An 18,948-nucleotide genomic window follows, 5' to 3' on the forward strand; every position below is an offset into this window, starting at 1 on the left:
TTAGAAATAATGAAATAATCTTATAAATCAAATGATTGTTTTGAGCAACTGACTAAAAATTTAACTTTTTAAATATAAAGCGGTCCACTGATGTAGTTTGCTCTACAATGGACTCTCCTGTTGATTACCAACTTTTTTTTTGCTTATGCAATCCATTTAGCAATAGTTGTGATTTATTTAAAAACTGACACTTTAAAACATTATTCTAAAGATGAGTTAGCAAGAGTTAGTACTAATTGTGTATTCCAAAACCTGTTGGAATACAATGTTGGCCATAATTGAAAGATTAATTAAAATTAAAAAAGCAGTTCCTAAATCTCTAGTTGATTTTTGAATTAGAAAAACTGTCTGATGATGAACTTGGTTGAAAATTTAGCAAAAAGTCTTAGGCTCTAAAATGATTGTCTTAGGTTCTGAAATGATTTGTAGAAGGGAAGCTATGTTATTGACAGCTGAAAACATATTAAAATTTATGATTAAAGAACTTGATGTTCAAGAAAATTAGAATTGCTCATAGTAGGAAAAAATATTTTGTTGGTTTACTAAGGTTTTTAGATAATCTAAGTTTCTTCCAAAATGAGTTGGATGATGATTTCCTATACCATCTAATCATAAATTTAGCAAAAAATGAGTAGGAAGGAACTTGGATTATCTAATATACTTTTTTCCATTGATAACAAATAAGCAACAGAAGCTAATAACAGCAATAGCAATACTACTACAGATAAGTCATCTGAATCTATAGATGAATGATTAGAATAGTTTGTCAAGAAGCTAAAAAACATTGAAGGTCATTGCGATAATTCAACTCTACAAAAAGAATTTAGTTTGTTTGAAGCCACAAAAGATCTTATAATTTGAAAATACTTTATAATGCTCTTTTAAATATATAGTTTAACTGGCCTTTATCACAAAATTTAGAACTAGTTGGACAGACTGTAATTTAGATGCAATAGTTTTCTTAAGAAGCTATGTATTTTCTTGAGAAGCTACTTTCTTAAAAAAGTGTAATTAAGATACATATATATATACTTTAACTAGTTAAACATTATTATTCAAAAAAAAAATACAGAGAATACATGGAAAATTTAAAAAAATCATATCTGTACTCTCTTTATAAAAAAATTTCCCAAAAAACAGTATCAAAATTTTCCACTAACTGGGAATGGAAAAAGTCTGGGAATTCACACCCCCTATTTCCTGAGTTTAAATCCTGGAGAAATACTTAATTTTTTAAGAAATTATCAGAAAAATTCAGAATATTGTATCCCATATTTAGGTAACATTTTCCCTATTGCTTAATCCCTAGATACTCTAGATCCCTAAAATATTAGAATCAGTAAGCATCTGCATTTGGTTTTTTGGTTTTTAGTGAATAATAATTAATAAAATAAAAAGTTATGTATAAGTTATTTAAAGTAGTTTGTATATTTAGACATGCAAAGTCACAGGGTTTCAGAAAAAAATTGTGATACCTAATATTTTGTTTCAACGCTTCAAGATATTGTGCAGAGTTGCTATTTGTTTAAAACTGATTTAATTTGATTAAAAAGTTTTAACTAACAGTTTCATACTTAAATATAAACATGCCACACCAAAAACTTATCTTTTTTAAAAGCATAAACATGAAACCTGTATCCATCTACAAAGTCTTGAACAAGATTAACATTTTTCTCTGCACAGTTGTTGATACAGGCCATTTTTTTAACAAAATGTTTTGAGATCTTTTTGAATCCTTTTAACCCACTTTCCATCAAAATGAATATTAGAACAACTGAAGCACAGATTTTATTGCACTTTAAAGTGCATTTACAAAAAGATTAAATTTTTTAGTTCTACTTGGGAGATCTCAGAATATTATCTCAGAATATTTTCAGGATTGTATCTCAGAATATTTCTGCTGGTTTTTTGAAAGCTCACTGATTGGATTAGTTGATGCAGTGTAATTTCTATTCTCAGCCTTCCTTGGGTTTTTCTAAGTACAACACATTTTGTACTAGCACTGAGTCCTTCAGATTTTTTCTGTACAGTATACAGTTAGTCAGTGTACTCTGAGCAGTACAAGTCTATCCAGATTAGCTGATTGCCACTTAGCCTAAACATATGGGATTTCAGAATTTATAAGTAGAAAAGGGGGAGTAAAAGTATTGTTAAATAGTTAAGGGGGAACCTACATCTCAAAAATATGAAAATTTCAATTTTTAGTAAGAAAAAAAACAAAAAAAAACTTGAGATTTTACATATTGCTGAAATTAAGGTGAGAAAGTTTTTGAGTGTTAAGTATGAACTCAGAGGAAACCCAAAAAATAGAAACAACTTAGAGAAAAGACATTTTTAAACAGAAAATAATTTTAGAAAAGCTCTTAAGCTAAAAGCTATTTCCAGCTTTATTTTATTGCTGGAATTTTTTTGGCTATATCGTCCATATTTGTTAAATAAACTTTTATAATATATAATACTTTTGTTGTATAATACAAAAGTTTATGCATTATAATAGATTTGCTTATTTGTAGATAATTAAATTGACTATAAAATAAAAAAATTGATGAGGTTTGAAACAGCCAAAAGTAAAGTACAAGTAAATCTACAATGGAAAGAAAAATTGAAAATATAGAAGAAAAATTAGAAAAGCAAATGCAGAAGAAAAATTGAAAATGTACTAAAACAGTATGAAAATCATGAACACAAAACTTTTTCAAATTAACTGATGAAAAAGGAGAGGGGTTGTGCCAGGAAGATAGAAACTTCTACAAATTTCAGAAGTCAAGTAGTAGAGCTGGCTACTGCATCATCATCGAAGATACTCAAATAGCTTATCTTAAAAAGCCACAGTTGATTAGGCAAAAACTAAAAAAAAAAAGTCTCAAACTAAACTTTTAATACTATAAGCACCAAAACCTTAGAACAAAACTCACAAACAAAATGATAAGACATCCTAAATAATAAAAGGAAGATTATTACTGACGGAGATAACAATTGATTTTTTAAAAACATAATGATCAAAGTGTACATAGTAGGATTATAGATCAAATTTGAAATTGTTTAAAAAAAAATTGAACCTCTTTATTAATTTCTACCAATATACAAGAATTCTTTTCTGCTGTATAAAGAATATTTTGAAAGTATTTACAGAGATATAAAAACAGTTTAGTTTCTTTCTTTTAATAGTGTTGCACAACCCTTCAATTTCTTCAAGGAAAATGCAGAATACTAGGTTGTAAACTGTAAGCTGGTTATGAATCCTTGGTAACAAGAAAAAATACTCAATTTCATGATTATTTTGATTATTTGTGATATGAGATGCTCCTCTTTTTTTAATCAAGGTGTCAAGACATTTGAATAAAAAGATAAAGGCCTAAAAACTACAAGGAATTTTCTGAATATCTTAACTTAAGAATTAGCAAAATATTCAGTAGTGTGTAAAATAAAGGAGACTTGAAAACTTGTTAATTACATTGGTTGCAACTAAGTAGAAAGAATCTTGTTAAAGTAGTGACTGTAAAGGTAAGCTTATTCCAAATTTGTATTTTTACTATTGTTGTTGTTATTTTTTATCTTTTAAATATTAATGATTTTATTAGAGTAAGGAAGGATATAGTAATATCATTTTTCTTTATCTCAGCATGTATTTAATAAAATATAAACAAACAAAAATGTAGCAGGTCTTTAACAGAGTTTTAAAAAGATCAACAAAACAGCAAAATTTGTAAAAAATAAACTAAAAACTAAAAATTTACTTTTGCAGAAAAAATTAATAAATATGGAATAAAGATAGGAGTTAAAATTGAATAAATTTAGGTGGTGATAAGAATTAAGTATTGATGGTAATATGAAATAAATATAGGTGGTAATATAAAATACCAAGTATTGATAATATACTTGGTAATTACTTAAAACAGGAAAAAATATGGGATGTTATGAAGTTTATAGATTGCAAAGTGATGTAGTATTTATGAACACATAGATTCAAAATTTCATTTTTTTTTTTTTAAATTCATAAACTATTATTTTGTTTGCCTCAGTCATTCATATGTTTATGTATTAATAATATTCTGAGGCCCTGAGAACGTGATCAAAGTAAATCAAAAAATGTTTTCTTAATATTTAACAATTTTGTTTAAAAATCTTGAGACACTTTCTATTTAAAACTACTGTCAAAAATAATTAAATCAAATTCTTTTAAAATGTTTTTTGTTACTAAAAAAATAAAAGTAAAAGATTTTTTTTTTTACTTTTTTTACAAGTAATAAATTTTCTATTAAAAATAAAAACTGCTTTGATTAAACTAACTTTCAAATTTTAAAAAATATTAAAAAAATACCTTTTTTACTATGAAAATAGTCACTATGTTAATTATAATCTTCTTTAGAAATTTTTAAAACTTACATAGTTTTAAATAGTAAGGTCTGTTTTACATAACAACTCACATTTACAACAACAAAAATACATACCTATTATTCAAGGTAACCATATTTTGATATGTCATACAGCATACAGCAATTGATATTAATCTTATTAGTATCTTAAGGATTTGCTTTGAGTTAAAAACCATGTTGAAACTAAGTAAAGCATCAATTCCACTTGTAACTTTAAAAAACAATGAAGACAGAAAATACATAATATCTGTAGTGAATAATTGAGCTGGTGAGAATAAGAATGGTGTAAGTCAAAAAAAAAAAATTAAGTTAAAAGAATATTTATGATAACAATCCATCATTCTACTAAATTTGAGTTTGGTGTAAGTCAATAGTTACTAATAAACTAAATAAACTGATTTTATTTTTTTGACTTACACCATTCTGATTCTCACCAGCTCAATTAATCATATGAATCAATAATTGGAATATAAGTATCAAATTACTGCTCATCAATAAATTGCTGTAATGGCAGAAAAAGATGACAGTAATGATTGACAAAAATCAAAGTACAATCTAAAATCTTTTCATTCAGTAGTTCAGTATATGTTACAAACTTCTTTTACTTGCAACACATACTTTTACAAGATAAACTTGTTGAAATTGTTGTGTTTTAGAGCAGAAAAATGTGATTTGAAAGGAAGTTTGTTGTTGCTATTTAATTTGAATTTAACTACTTCTGAAATTCATTAAATGATTTTAAAAGCCTATGGTGAACATGCATTACATAAAAGAAGGTGTTGAGTGCAGTTTCAAAAACTCTACACCTTCAAACAAAATGTTCTTACATACCCACTAAAAGTATATTTAAATAATCAAACTAAACATTCATTTTCATTAAAGAATTAATGAAATTTTTGAATTGAAAAAATTCAAAAAAATTAATGAATCTTTTTTAAAAAATTTTGTCGTTTAGTTACTTAGGATAAGTAGTATGATAATACAAATGCATATCTACACAGGCTGAACTTAGATAATATTCAAACATTGAAATAAATGTTAGCATATAAACTTTTTGAATGGTTTTAATAAGTTTTTATGCAAGAATTTTAATTCAACATAAAACAGCAAATTCTGAAATGCTGAGATTCTTCATATGACATAAATTCTGCCATTTATTGCACTTGTATATTACACATTACATTACAATACACAAATTGTGATTCTTAAAGATTATGGTTTGAAAATCTTCCAAAGATCTTTAGTACTTTTTTCTATTTTTGTCCCTGCTGAATTGGTTATGTAGTTGGGTATGCTGTAAATCAAGCACAATAAAAACTTTAAGGTCGGAGAACAATTATAATTATTATAACCAAATAAACATTTAGGTTGAATTTATATTCTCATTATATGTTATCATTGTAAAGTTACCTTTTATTGATCTTGCATGAACAAGTGTAAATAACATGCAGCATGCTTGCAGTAAAAGAAAATTCTTAAGGGCTGAGAACGATAACATGATTGCAAAAGAATCTAAAAAATTAAATCCTTTCAAGTTTTACAAATAGCATAATAAACAATGAACTATTCTTCTCAAGTCCTTTTCATAAAACTAAGTCTAATACAAAAAATCCTAAGAACTGATACAGCACTTTGTAACTGTAAGTGGTAAGCTCAGATTCTGACAAACCAAATAGCTGGTGGAAAACTTTGTAATAATTGCATAAAAAGGTAAAAAAAACTACTAAATAATTTCTTTTAAAAACCATTTTGAATCAGACTTGCAGGTGAATCATCAATAGCATCAATCAAATTTAAATCAATTCATATTTTGTAACTACAAAATTGCCAAAAATTTAAACATTCTAATAGCATGATAAACAAACCTCTGTTTTTATTAAACTCAAATATCAAAGAAATCTTTTAACAGCTGGATTGACTAAGATTGAAATTGTAATCATGTTTTTAAAGGATCAAAATCCAATATGTAATATTTTCATAACATTTAGACTTTGAAACATCATGAAGAGTAGAAAATTCTAATACAAATTGTTAATCTTATCATCATAATGACTTTGTAAAGAAGAAATTTTATATTAACTTTATGAATTTAAGAATTTAAAGTATCAAAAATTCTTAACATTTTTGAGCTGTTTTAGCATCACATACCTGTTTTTTACTTTAGGAGCCTACAAATTAAGAATAACTCAGTGTATTTGAATTATTTTTAAAATCTGATTGATTCTTTCTCTCTCATTGAGATTTTATGTTCTTTAAAAAGTCATTTTTTAGTTTAATTCTGTTAAAATAACTACAAAGTATCTTAAAAGTTTATTATAGTGATCCATTGTTCTAACTTTTCATCAGAACTATTAAAAAGTTTGTTTACTATAATATTTAAAAGACTACTAAAATATTTAAAAAAAGTCATTGTTAAAGCAGTCTCATATTAGCAATAATTTAATCAGAAGTAAAAAGAATTAAAGCAAAAGGAGGATCAACTAAATACTGCAATATATTCTGTAAAAATAGATAAAAAATTTATTTTTTAATTATTTTACAAAATAAGTATACATAGCGAAACTAAAGATACATAGATTAAGTATGAGTATAACATTTTCTAATACAATAATTTTTTGTGCAATTTTATTTAAATCATTATGTAATTTTAATTTAAAAAAATTATATCATTTTAATAAAAAAAAAAAAAATCATTTTATCAATAGCCTTTTTTTTCTTCTTGTAATTCTCTATATAAAAGTTTTCAGAAAAAAAAAAGTTTTTTATAATTAGTAAAAGCTAAAAGATTGATACCTAAAGTACCAAGTTTACTCAAAATGACTCTGCACAATGAGTTTGGAGGAAAGCAAATATTCCTGTTAAAACAGTGGAGAATGTATGTGGTAGTGTACTGAGGCTATACAAAGAATAACAAAAATCAAGAGATGCAAATAGAGCAAATATGAAATGGCAGATTTGGTGCAAACAGAAATCAAGAGATACAGATAAAGCAAAAATGAAATGGCATATGAACTCATCAAGTTATTTGGTAATTCTTAAGAAAATGTGATGGACATGATAAATATCTTACAACAAGACAAAGAATTTCTTGAGTCACAAAGAGAACATCATGAGTTTGTCAAGGAGTGGAACAGATAAGGTTTTTGCCACAAAAAAAAGAACTAAGCATACAAAAGAAGATGAAATTAAGAAGATAAAAATGATTTCAATTTTAGGATCTCATTGCCTCAATGTGAATTGAAAGGAATAAAACAGGTAGTTGATTTTGTCAATCTCATTAATGTTCACTTTTAACACAAAGCAACTATAAGTCAATGGACTCCGAAGCATGATCTGGATTTGCTACAGCTGTTCCAGCAGTTCTTGTTGATGTTTGTTAAGCATCATAGAAAAGTCATCACCAAGTGAATAAAAAAAGTGATTGCACCTTATCAAATTGACATAGATTATCAATAATAATATATGTATTATCATTATCATTACTATTGTCGTTATTGTCATTATTTAATTCTTTTATTCTTATTGCTGTTGTTGTTGTTGTTGTTGTCGCCATTGTCATCGTCACCTTCATCTTCTTCTTCTTCTTCTTCTTCTTCTTCTTCTTCTTCTTCTTCTTCTTCTTCTTCTTCTTCTTCTTCTTCTTCTTCTTCTTCTTCTTCTTCTTCATCATCATCATCATCATCATCATCATCATCATCATCATCATCATCATCATCATCATCATCATCATCATCATCATCATCATCATCATCATCATCATCATCATCATCATCATCATCATCATCATCATCATCATCATCATCATCATCATCATCATCATCATCATCATCATCGTCATCATCATATCATCATCATCATCATCATCATCATCATCATCATCATCATCATCATCATCATCATCATCATCATCATCATCATCATCATCATCATCATCATCATCATCATCATCATCATCATCATCATCATCATCATCATCATCATCATCATCATCATCATCATCATCATCATCATCATCATCATTAATAATAGTAAATATAGCAAATAAGATTCTCCTTGTTTGCAACAGTATATTCATTACAAATATATTTGTTATAAATATACTGTTGTAAACATTTATATCTCCATTTTTGTTCAGCCCTGGAAATAATTTCCTACTCATACTTAAATTTTTATCATCATCAAGACCTTAATGGTATAAGGCTCATATTCCTATTATTGGTGTCATTTATTTCAATCTTAATAAAACTATTGCATTCTTGCTGGATAAAAACTAGTGGTACTTTCTAGCTTAAAATTGATTGATTTTAAATTTTCCAATTATAAAATATTTTCTTCAATTACAGAATGCCCTTTTTACAGCAGGTTTGAAAAATTTATCAACTCCCATTCAGTTTTTCATAATAGATGTTCTGCAAAGTAATACAGGAGCTGCTTGAAAACATCACAAGGAAAATAAAAATGTGTTTTTGCTCAGATATGACAATCATTTTGATCAGGGTTTAAACAATAAAACATTACCTAGCAAAAAATTTCACCTCATTTTATTTTTAGTGCAGGTGAAGGGCCCTCAGAATCAACCAAGATGATCTAAAACAAGACAATTGTGTAAAAGTAATCAAAAGGAACTGCCTCAAGTACTTTGCATTGGTAGCTGGTGATGGATATGGTGGAGAAATAAAATTAACTACTTTGAAAGTGGGTCCTGGAGGAAAAGGATTTAGATTCAAGGGATCATCTTCATGTTGGATTGTATTCTTTAGATCTATTTTAAGTAGACTGATATTTTTGGTTTAATAAATAATTTCTTTCAGAATGCTATCTAGCATTGTGTAGTTTCTTATTTAGGATCATAGTTAGAACTTGATTATTTTCAAATTGTTTGTTTATTATATAGCAATGTGTATAATAACTATTTGCATTTTATTTTCAGAAGGGCTTGCAAAATTTATTTATGGCTACTAGACTTCAAGTTAATATAGGATATTTGTTAAGGGCAACATGGAGTATTTTTGCTTATACTACTTAAGATTGTATTTTTAATTTAGATCATTAAGCATTTTCAGTACTTAATAGAAAAATTTAAGTTCTATGTAGTTTATTTTAAAACCTGACATTCTGAAGTCTGTTTTCATGTAAGCCTTTTCTTCTAGTTAATTCAGAAAAATATTTCACTTAAAAAGAATATTATATCATTTATGTAAAATATATCATTTTACATAAATATGAACCTAACTTAAACAGCATATTTAAAACATACAAACATTTCTTTAAAAAAATCTGAATTTAAATGGTCTTAATGAAGAGTAAGACTTACTTGAGATAACTTTTTATCTTTTTATATTAAGATAGCAATTGATTTAAAAAAGTAATAGCTGAATATACTAGAAGTCTATTATTGTTTAATACAAATTATCATCATTAAAATTACTGATTTTTATAAAAAAAATACAGCCACATATGTACACACAATACCTGTAAAACATTGTAAGGGTGCATAGATTGAAAAACTTTGTAAAATACAAAATAAAACCAGAACAAATGGGAAGACAAATAACATCCAGATGCCACTTGCAATACATCGCCAACTGAATTCCTGTATTAAAAAATAATCACACAATATACCTTTAAAAATGTATATAATATAAATGTGCATGTGTATAAAAGTATATATGTGTTACACAAACTTCGATAAAATTTTAAAATCATATCTACCTCCTTCATAAAATCTTCACAAAGAACTGAATTATCAGATATCATTGCTTTTGTACTCATTTGTAAATGAACTATAAGATTCTTAAGAGAGAGAAAAACATTCATTAAAAAAAAAAACTCATAAGTGTATAAGTGCGTTTGTTTGTGTATAAATAAATAGAACATTTGGTGAAAAATTACAGTGAAATGATTACGGCTCATTTTTTTAATATTAAAAATACTTAATTCCTTTAATGTAGTAAATGCAGTAATTCCTTTTTATTATAATATCCCCAAAAAATATTAATTTTCTCTAGAATTTACAAACATTAGTAATATAAAGTATTTTTACTTGACTATATAATCTTTGGTATACTTTTAGAGGCTAATGTTGTAATAGCATAATTATAATATCATAATTTATCATAACTATGTAATAATTATTACAAAATTATAGTAATAACATCAACATATCAAATGCTATTTATAATGATTATTAGCTGAGACAAAATTTATGTGTTTTAAATATTGATTTCTTGCAATAGTATATAGAATGATATATATAATAAATAACAGTATATAATGTAACATTCATTGAATATTGTAAATAATAAAATAGAAAAATATACATTAATATCTACTTATATCACCAATCAATATATTTTGTGTTAAGGATGTTACAAAAAAAACACAGGTATTTGCAAATAGTAATTCACTAAAAAAAAACCAATGACCTAAATAAGATAAAGAAAAGACAAGAGAAAAACATAAGAAATAAGCTAGCCACATAGTAAAAGTAGAACGTTACATATACATACATATATACACAAACACAAATAAAAAATTATAAAATATACATAGACATAAAGAAAGAAGTTACAGAGGTAAAGAATAAAGTTAAGCGTAACTTTTTAGGTAGAAATGATGGAGTGACTTTAAGAAGAGATTCTTGGATCTAAAGAAAAAATCTGTTTTTAGGGTGTACCGAAGGGTGTTCTAAGAAAAGATACACTGATATTTAATGGAATTTATTCCACGTAAATATATACTAGTATTCACCTATGTATGTATGTGTTTGTGTGTAAGTATATATATATATATATATATATGTATATATATATATATATATATATATATATATATATATATATATATATATATATATATATATATATATATATATATATATGTATATATAGATATATACACACAAAGACACACACAGACACACACACGCACACACACATTCATGCATAAATTGAGCGGGTACTAGCTAAGCTTTTTCAATAGGAGACAAAAATTCTTGTAAAAAAACCACGTGGGAACTAATAAACTTAATAAAATCGTAAGCAATCTACCGGATATGGCTTCATAATAGATAAATGGAAGAACTGCGACAGGCACTGTTGTAAAAAATGACCAAAAACTACTTTGAGCTGACCCGAGAAAACCGCTTTGATAGGGTGAAACTACAATGTTTCCTGACTCCAAAAATGTAAAATTTGAAATCTAACTATTTCGTCCAAGAAAATAATTTTGATTTTTAGTTTTTAGTACTTTGCACAATAGGGCAAAATGACAGCTTTTCAAATTTTGCATTTTTACAGCATTCAAAAACTCTCCAAAATTAGCATTTATTACTCTAAAACATAACAGTCTATATAGCAAGTATAATTTGCATTCATTTTAACTCAGAAGATAAAATTTTACCTACAATTTCATGGTTGAACTATATTATAAACATTTTGTTGCATCAAAATTGTAAATAAGCTAAAAATTCCGGGAATTGGCAGTGAACATGTTTATTTAAAGTGTTTCACTTATCAGTTGTGTGAGAAAAATTTCAAAATGCCAAATTTTTCAAAAAATCATGAAGATTGTCGGAAATCTGTCTGTGTCTTGTGTCTGAAGAAGTGCTCTCGAGAGTTGACACAGTTCCTTGTTGAAAAGATCCTCAAACATTACCATACAAGTCTTGATTTGACTGATACCAGAGTGCCAAGAGGCATTTGTGACTCATGTCGAACAATTCTTCGGAGAAAAGATGAAGGAAAAGATGTTAACCTGCCACCTTTGTTTCCTTTCTCATCTATAAAAGTTAGACCACCAACAAGAGATCAAGGTTGCAACTGTCTTATTTGTCAAGTTGGACATTTGAAGTTGAATGAGAAGAGCCCAGTGGACTATTCTAAACCTGTGGAAGATTGTACCCCTCAAAGATGTGGTGATTTTTGAGTCTAGTTGGAAGAGGTCTGCCACATCAGTGCACTCCATTCACTTTTAGAGAGAATCTCAAGCAGCTAGCTACAGCTGATCCACTCGCTGCAGAGCAAATAGCTACTCAAGTCATCTCTACTAAACCTTCCACACCTGGTGGTACTGCCAAAATATCGCATCCTAAAGGCGGCCCACCACTTAGAGTTAAAACAGGTGATACTTTTACATATACATATAAAGATGGCAGGTTCAGAGGGAATACCTTTAATTTTAAAACTTAAAATTACAAAAAGTGTTAATATAATTTCATTTTTAGGAAGCTCAAGTGCAAGAGCTCTTTTTCCTGAACCCAGCATCAAAACTGAAGATCTTGTACAAGTTCAGCTAAACACAGGACTGTCCAACCTTGGCATGAAGAAATTGGCATCAACCATCAACAGAGTCAGTGACACCAAGATTGTGGAGACTAGTTTTCTAGCTAAGTTTGAAGCCATTGGCAAACAGTTGTCTGAGTTTTTTACTCAAACCAGCATCCAAGTTTTATCAGAGAGTAACTCCACTGACTTTGTGGTTGTGCATTGCAAGGATCTTGCCGAGCTTTTGAATGAAGTCCTGCTTTCTCGAAGAGTTTTCCAGAATCATATTGTCAAGTTGGGAATTGATGGAGGTGGAGGATTTCTGAAAGTTTCTCTTGGCATCATGGAGTTGGATTCTCACTGTGATTCAAGGTCACCACCACGGAAAAAACTTTTAACTCAGAGGACTGCCAAAGACAGTAGTGTAAAGCGTCAAATGCTTGTGGCTTTATCAGAAGGACTACCAGAAAACCTTGAAAATGTGAGGCAGATCTTGTCTTTAATCAAGTTAGACAAAGTCAACTTTGTTGTCTCATGCGACATGAAACTTGCCAACATCCTTTGTGGCCTTCAGAGCCATGCAAGTACTCACCCTTGCTCTTGGTGCAACACAGAATCAAAGCATCTTTCTCAATCAGGATCTTTGAGGACACTAGGCTCACTTGTTGCCTGTTATCAAGAGTTTGCTAAGTCTGGTGGTGATATCAAAAAGGCAAGATCTTTTGGCAATGTAGTGCATGAACCTTTGCTATCTGGTTCGGAAAACAAACTCATCTTGGAGCTCATACCACCAATGGAACTCCATCTTCTCCTTGGTGTGGTCAATCACATGTACAAAGCCATGACAGAAGTTTGGCCCAATGTTGTCAAGTGGCCCTCAGCTCTCCACATTCAACAAGAACCATACCATGGTGGGCAGTTTGCAGGGAATGCCTGTCACAAGCTTCTCAGCAATCTTGACCTCCTTCAAAGAATTGCAGAGACTGAGTCTGCTTTTCAAGTCTTTGGAATCATTGATGCCCTTCGAAAGTTTAAGTCTGTGGTGACAGCATGTTTTGGTATGGTTCTGGAGGATGACTTTTCTGAAAAAATTGATCGCTTCAGAGACTCATATTTGGCAATCATGAACATCAGTGTGACTCCCCTAGTTGACTGATCTTACAGATCCTACAAGAATCTTATGGGTTGAGTTGCACAAGTCCCTGCAAGACCTATAAGCATCCTTTTGAAGGATCTTGTAGGATTTAAAGGAATTCTTACAGGATAAGGTAAGATCTAAAAGAATATTTTAAGAGATCTTGAAGGATCAAAATAGGATTCTCATAGGATGCTGTAGCCCTAGTTGACTGATCTTACAGATCCTACAAGAATCCTATGGGTTGAGTTGCACAAGTCCCTGCAAGACCTATAAGCATCCTTTTGAAGGATCTTGTAGGATTTAAAGGAATTCTTATAGGATAAGGTAAGATCTAAAAGAATATTTTAAAAGATCTTGAAGGATCAAAATAGGATTCTCATAGGATGCTGTAGGCTATTTAATTTTAGATTCGTAATAGGTAAGTTTAAGTTGGAATTAATGTTTTCTTATTGAAATAAAATTTCATTCTGTGTAAAATAAATTTTGCACATTAAAAACTAAATAAATAGTATAGCAGATATTGTTTTTTTTTAGTACATGTACTAAACATGTACATGTACCAAACAAAATGTAAACGTTTTTATAGATTAAACAGGATATACCTTGTTATAACAAATGAAAATGAAATTTTTATAACGAAATTGTTAAAAAAGCGCGTTTCTTAATTTCTCCTTTAATTATCTGAGTGAAGTTAAGAAACGCGCTTTTTTTTCATTTGTGAAAAAAAGTATATTTTACAGAATTAACATTACCCTAGTTGACTATCTTACAGAAAACTTATAAGTCTTGTAGGATGGCAATATTCTTATATTATCCTTTAGGATATCCTAAAGGATTCGTAAGATCGTAAGTAAAAACAGAAAAGTTGTTTTGTTAATGTTAGTTCTGTAAAATATACTTTTTTTCACAAATGAAAAAAAAGCGCGTTTCTTAACTTCACTCAGATAATTAAAGGAGAAATTAAGAAACGCGCTTTTTTAACAATTTCGTTATAAAAATTTCATTTTCATTTGTTATAACAAGGTATATCCTGTTTAATCTATAAAAACGTTTACATTTTGTTTGGTACATGTACATGTTTAGTACATGTACTAAAAAAAAACAATATCTGCTATACTATTTATTTAGTTTTTAATGTGCAAAATTTATTTTACACAGAATGAAATTTTATTTCAATAAGAAAACATTAATTCCAACTTAAACTTACCTATTACGAATCTAAAATTAAATAGCCTACAGCATCCTATGAGAATCCTATTTTGATCCTTCAAGATCTTTTAAAATATTCTTTTAGATCTTACCTTATCCTATAAGAATTCCTTTAAATCCTACAAGATCCTTCAAAAGGATGCTTATAGGTCTTGCAGGGACTTGTGCAACTCAACCCATAGGATTCTTGTAGGATCTGTAAGATCAGTCAACTAGGGTAACAAAACAACTTTTCTGTTTTTACTTACGATCTTACGAATCCTTTAGGATATCCTAAAGGATAATATAAGAATATTGCCATCCTACAAGACTTATAAGTTTTCTGTAAGATAGTCAAATAGGGTCCAAAAGTTCATGCTGTTTTCTTCCATGTGAAGCAATTCATTGAGATCAAAAGGGCTCCCTTGGGGATCTTTAGTGAGCAGACAACAGAATCAATGCATCATAATTTCAGCTCACATTGGCAGAGATACAAAAGAGACCGCAATCATCCTGAGTATGCAAAGAGGCTTCTTTCATGTGTTGTGGACTACAACAGCAAGCATTTGTGAAGAATCAAATATTGAGAAGAATTTACTTTTTGTACCATTTGCTCTTTATGTGTTTAGAATCAAGAGGTTGTTTTTGTGTTTTGGCTTAGAATAACTAAAAGAATTATTTAAGAAAGTGTTTATTATTTCCATCTTGTTAATGAAAAACTATATCAGTTGTGTCAGAATAAACTATTATTCAAGTGAATTTTAGACAGTTATGTTTTGGAGTAATAAATGCTTATTTTGAAGAGTTTTTGAATGCTGTAAAAATGCAAAATTTGAAAAGCTGTCATTTCGCCCTATTGTGCAAAGTACTAAAAACTAAAAATCGAAATTATTTTCTCGGACGAAATAGTTAGATTTCAAATTTTACATTTTTGGAGTCAGGAAACATTGTAGTTTCACCCTATCAAAGCAGTTTTCTCGGGTCAGCTCAAAGTAGTTTTTGGTCATTTTTTACAACAGTGCAGGTTCACCTCTAATTATTTTTAGGCTTTTTAAAACGTTTCTTACACGCTATTACAGCCGAAACTGTATGTAAGCGACGTTACATTTGAAATGGGATCTAAATAGAGTGGTAAGTTAATAAATAGACTGCGTTAAAAGATTTGTAAATATTCGTTGCGCGATATTTACTGTGGTAAAAAGTCTTAAACACAAAATTTAAACAAGAATTCTGAGCTCCGACAGAAATTATAAACGTTTCATTAGTCAGCTAATCTCTTGGTTGTTGTTATCAAAGAAGATGACTGCATGTCGCATACCTTTGCATAGCCGCCTTCGACGCTTTATCAACAAATAGAAGATATGTCAAACAATTCTAAAAACAATGCAATTGAATTCGAAGACATCGTAGAAAAAATCAAGAATCTCAAGAAGACGAGATTGTTTTTAGCAAAATAATTGGAAGTCGGTACCATTCCAAATTCCTCTAAAGAAAAATGGAAATACTGTTCTACTTGGTAAGGGCAATTCTGTAACAATCGTTGAGCATTCGTGACCAGCGAAAGCAAGATTTTATTATCACGTGAAGGTTTGAAAACTCTCAGAAGAATTTCAAAGAATCTCGTGATGCTTGTGGGTGTACCTGCAAAACTTTACGGGTCACACTAATGAGATATTTTAGAGAGAGCTCTTCAATTTAGTTTTTTTCCTTAAGTTTTTCTTTTTTCGTTTGAGCAATAATACGGCCTAAAAACGAGTGCAAATAAATAGTTTTTTCCCAAGATTGATGAAAGGGGCATAATTAAATTTAGATTGCTGATCTTGCTTTGCAATTTTGATAACTTCAAACAATGCATTTGTTTTTAATTAGATTTTATTTAAAAAAATTAGACTGTGTAACTGCAAATATTTGAAAAACCCATTGTAATTCCAATAAACGCCTGTTAGACTAGTACCTTTATCTGTATCAACAGTAATCGTATTCGAGTAATCATATGTGTCAAAAGTAATTTTAATGAACATAATGCTATCGGATTATCAAAATTTGGTCACCATTTCATACACAATTTCAGAATTAGCGGCAGACAAAAGCGGCATTTGCCACCGGAACCAAGTGGTTGAAATTAAAAAAAAAAATTTTTCTAATGCACTTCTTTTAAATTTTATCTTAAAGGAGGTAATCTCAGATTATTTTAATTAAATGAGTTTACAATATTCTAGTTATTAAATTCAAAAAGTATTAACACTATGTTAGTAGCCGACATGTGTTTTTTTGCCTTTATGCAAATAGCTATGGTGATTACCTTATATTAATTGCCAGGCAAAGTTTTTGGTTCTTATAAATAAAACTTGGGATTTTTTTATTATTGGGTGAAACACTTTTATTATAAATATGAGTATAAGATTAGGTCAAGTCAAACTTAGGTTTCAAATTAAATTTGACTCTCGAATAATGTTCTTTTTGTCGTCAGAGACTCGTAATGAGTGCGTACGGTACACGACGAAAATGTGTTTTGATAAAAATACTTGATGCCTTTATTATGGAAAGGACTTTTAAAAAAAGGAATATACATCTTTATTTATATTTAATTTAAATCTGTTGGACATATTTGCTTATGCATTATTAGTGTAAATACAAGTTTTAAGCTAAATTACTTATTTAAACATAATATTAGCATTACTAATTTAAGCATGATGAAGAAAATGACAGTATTGAAATATATATTCTCGTTACTACTGTTGGTGATGTAGCAATATTAAAAATTCATAGCAGTAGTATTAGTAATAGCAGTAGTAATAGCTATATCAGTAGAAATAGTGGTAGCGATATTATCTTCATATTCTTTTTGTTGTTATCTTTATCACATTTGATTTATTATCATCTTTGATAGCTGCATAAAAAAAATGGAAGAGACAATGGAAGAAGATTTTTTAGATGATGCTATAAGTGATGCATCAACAGATTCAATCCAAGAAAGTCCAACCTCCAAAAAAATCCAGTTCTCAAAACCTCCTAAAACAATTCGAGATCTAGCAGCAAAAGTTCGACAAATTGAAAGAAAAATAATGCTTGGTTTACTATTGGAATCAGAAGAAGAAAAGTTACGTAAAAGCAAGTATTTTACAATGAGATTTGATAAACTTTTAAGACTTTCTCATAGCTTACAAAAAACAAATCTTTACAAAAGAGTTACTGGTGTTCATTTAAATGAACGAATGATGATAGATTTACAAAAAAAAGCTGATAGCAGTCCTAACAATTTACGAAGAAAACACCTCACTAAGATTCACAGTCTTCGAAATCGTGAAAAGTTGGCCCAAGAGAAAATATCATTAGGGCTTTTTTCACAAAATGAAATAAACAGTGTTCTAAGAGATATGTACTTTGTTGTTACATTTGGAGACAATCTACTGTCATTAGATCATAATGATATTTACAAGGTAGGTAAATATGATATTTACTTTTTATAAATAGTTGGATAATTGCTAATAGGACTAACAATATTGTCAGTGAAATATAGTTTCCAGTTGAGAGGTTGACTGAAACTGGAATCATAGTGGAAACACAGTTTTAGGTAGGAACTAAATTAAACATGTATGATAAAAATCTCCTTTTATCATGAAAAAGTAGGTAAGAGAAAAGAAAAGCTTAAAAACCCTCTAATACATAAGACCAAATTAATTTTAAGTTTATTTTTGAATTAATTTTTAATTATAAAACAAACAATTAGAAAGATATCAGTTCATAGAAAAAAGCAATTTTTGAAACTTGAGCAATTGAAAAAGATTGATAAAAAGTTTTAATTGTTTGAAATTTCTTTATAGTCTGAAGCAGCATATCTTCATGATATTGACCAAGGGATTCTATTATGTGACTATTGCCAATCTACTGTAGAAAGAAACAGATTTGGGCAGCATGAAGAGCTGCTTATCTGTAAAGATTGTGGCAACAAAGGTAATATATATATATATATATATATATA

The 18,948-nt window shown here is 28.6% G+C and overlaps 3 protein-coding genes across 6 annotated transcripts in view; 2 read left to right on the forward strand and 1 right to left on the reverse strand.

Moving 5' to 3' along the window:
• LOC145192233 (nucleoporin NDC1-like) overlaps positions 1–10,245 on the reverse strand; it is a 42,580-nt gene extending 32,335 nt beyond the window's left edge. For all 3 annotated transcript variants that reach the window (XR_016455730.1, XM_090098082.1, XM_090098076.1), the window contains exons 1-4: positions 10,089–10,245; positions 9,849–9,969; positions 5,787–5,888; positions 4,452–4,587 (exon numbers count right to left, since the gene is read on the reverse strand). Coding sequence is in view for 2 of the 3 variants with exons in the window: in XM_090098082.1 (XP_089954208.1) it covers positions 4,452–4,587; positions 5,787–5,888; positions 9,849–9,969; positions 10,089–10,193 (464 nt within the window). In the remaining variant the exon portion in view is untranslated. The remainder of the gene's footprint in view (positions 1–4,451; positions 4,588–5,786; positions 5,889–9,848; positions 9,970–10,088) is intronic.
• A 1,547-nt stretch (positions 10,246–11,792) lies between these two features.
• Positions 11,793–15,574, forward strand: LOC149894571 (uncharacterized). Its single transcript, XM_090098151.1, has 3 exons — positions 11,793–12,497; positions 12,601–13,787; positions 15,329–15,574. Exons 2-3 carry the CDS (start codon positions 12,696–12,698, stop codon positions 15,536–15,538), a joined length of 1,302 nt encoding a protein of 433 aa, XP_089954277.1. The 5' UTR covers positions 11,793–12,497; positions 12,601–12,695; the 3' UTR covers positions 15,539–15,574.
• A 1,886-nt stretch (positions 15,575–17,460) lies between these two features.
• The window catches only part of LOC145192635 (uncharacterized), a 33,277-nt gene continuing 31,789 nt past the window's right edge, over positions 17,461–18,948 (forward strand). For both annotated transcript variants that reach the window (XR_016452002.1, XM_090085880.1), the window contains exons 1-2: positions 17,461–18,406; positions 18,791–18,920. Coding sequence is in view for 1 of the 2 variants with exons in the window: in XM_090085880.1 (XP_089942006.1) it covers positions 17,870–18,406; positions 18,791–18,920 (667 nt within the window). In the remaining variant the exon portion in view is untranslated. The remainder of the gene's footprint in view (positions 18,407–18,790; positions 18,921–18,948) is intronic.

Source organism: Hydra viridissima, unplaced genomic scaffold, assembly GCF_058129835.1.
Source record: "Hydra viridissima isolate aposymbiotic clone 2 unplaced genomic scaffold, HvirCarnegie_v1 scaffold_1, whole genome shotgun sequence".
Classification (NCBI taxonomy): Eukaryota; Metazoa; Cnidaria; class Hydrozoa; order Anthoathecata; family Hydridae; genus Hydra; species Hydra viridissima.

Coding starts and splice junctions, on each gene's coding strand:
- LOC149894571 (XM_090098151.1), top strand. CDS start 12,696: ATGAAGAAATTGGCATCAACCATCAACAGAGTCAGTGACACCAAGATT. Junction 13,788..15,328: donor ACATCAGTGTGACTCCCCTA/GTTGACTGATCT, acceptor ATAGTCAAATAG/GGTCCAAAAGTTCATGCTGT.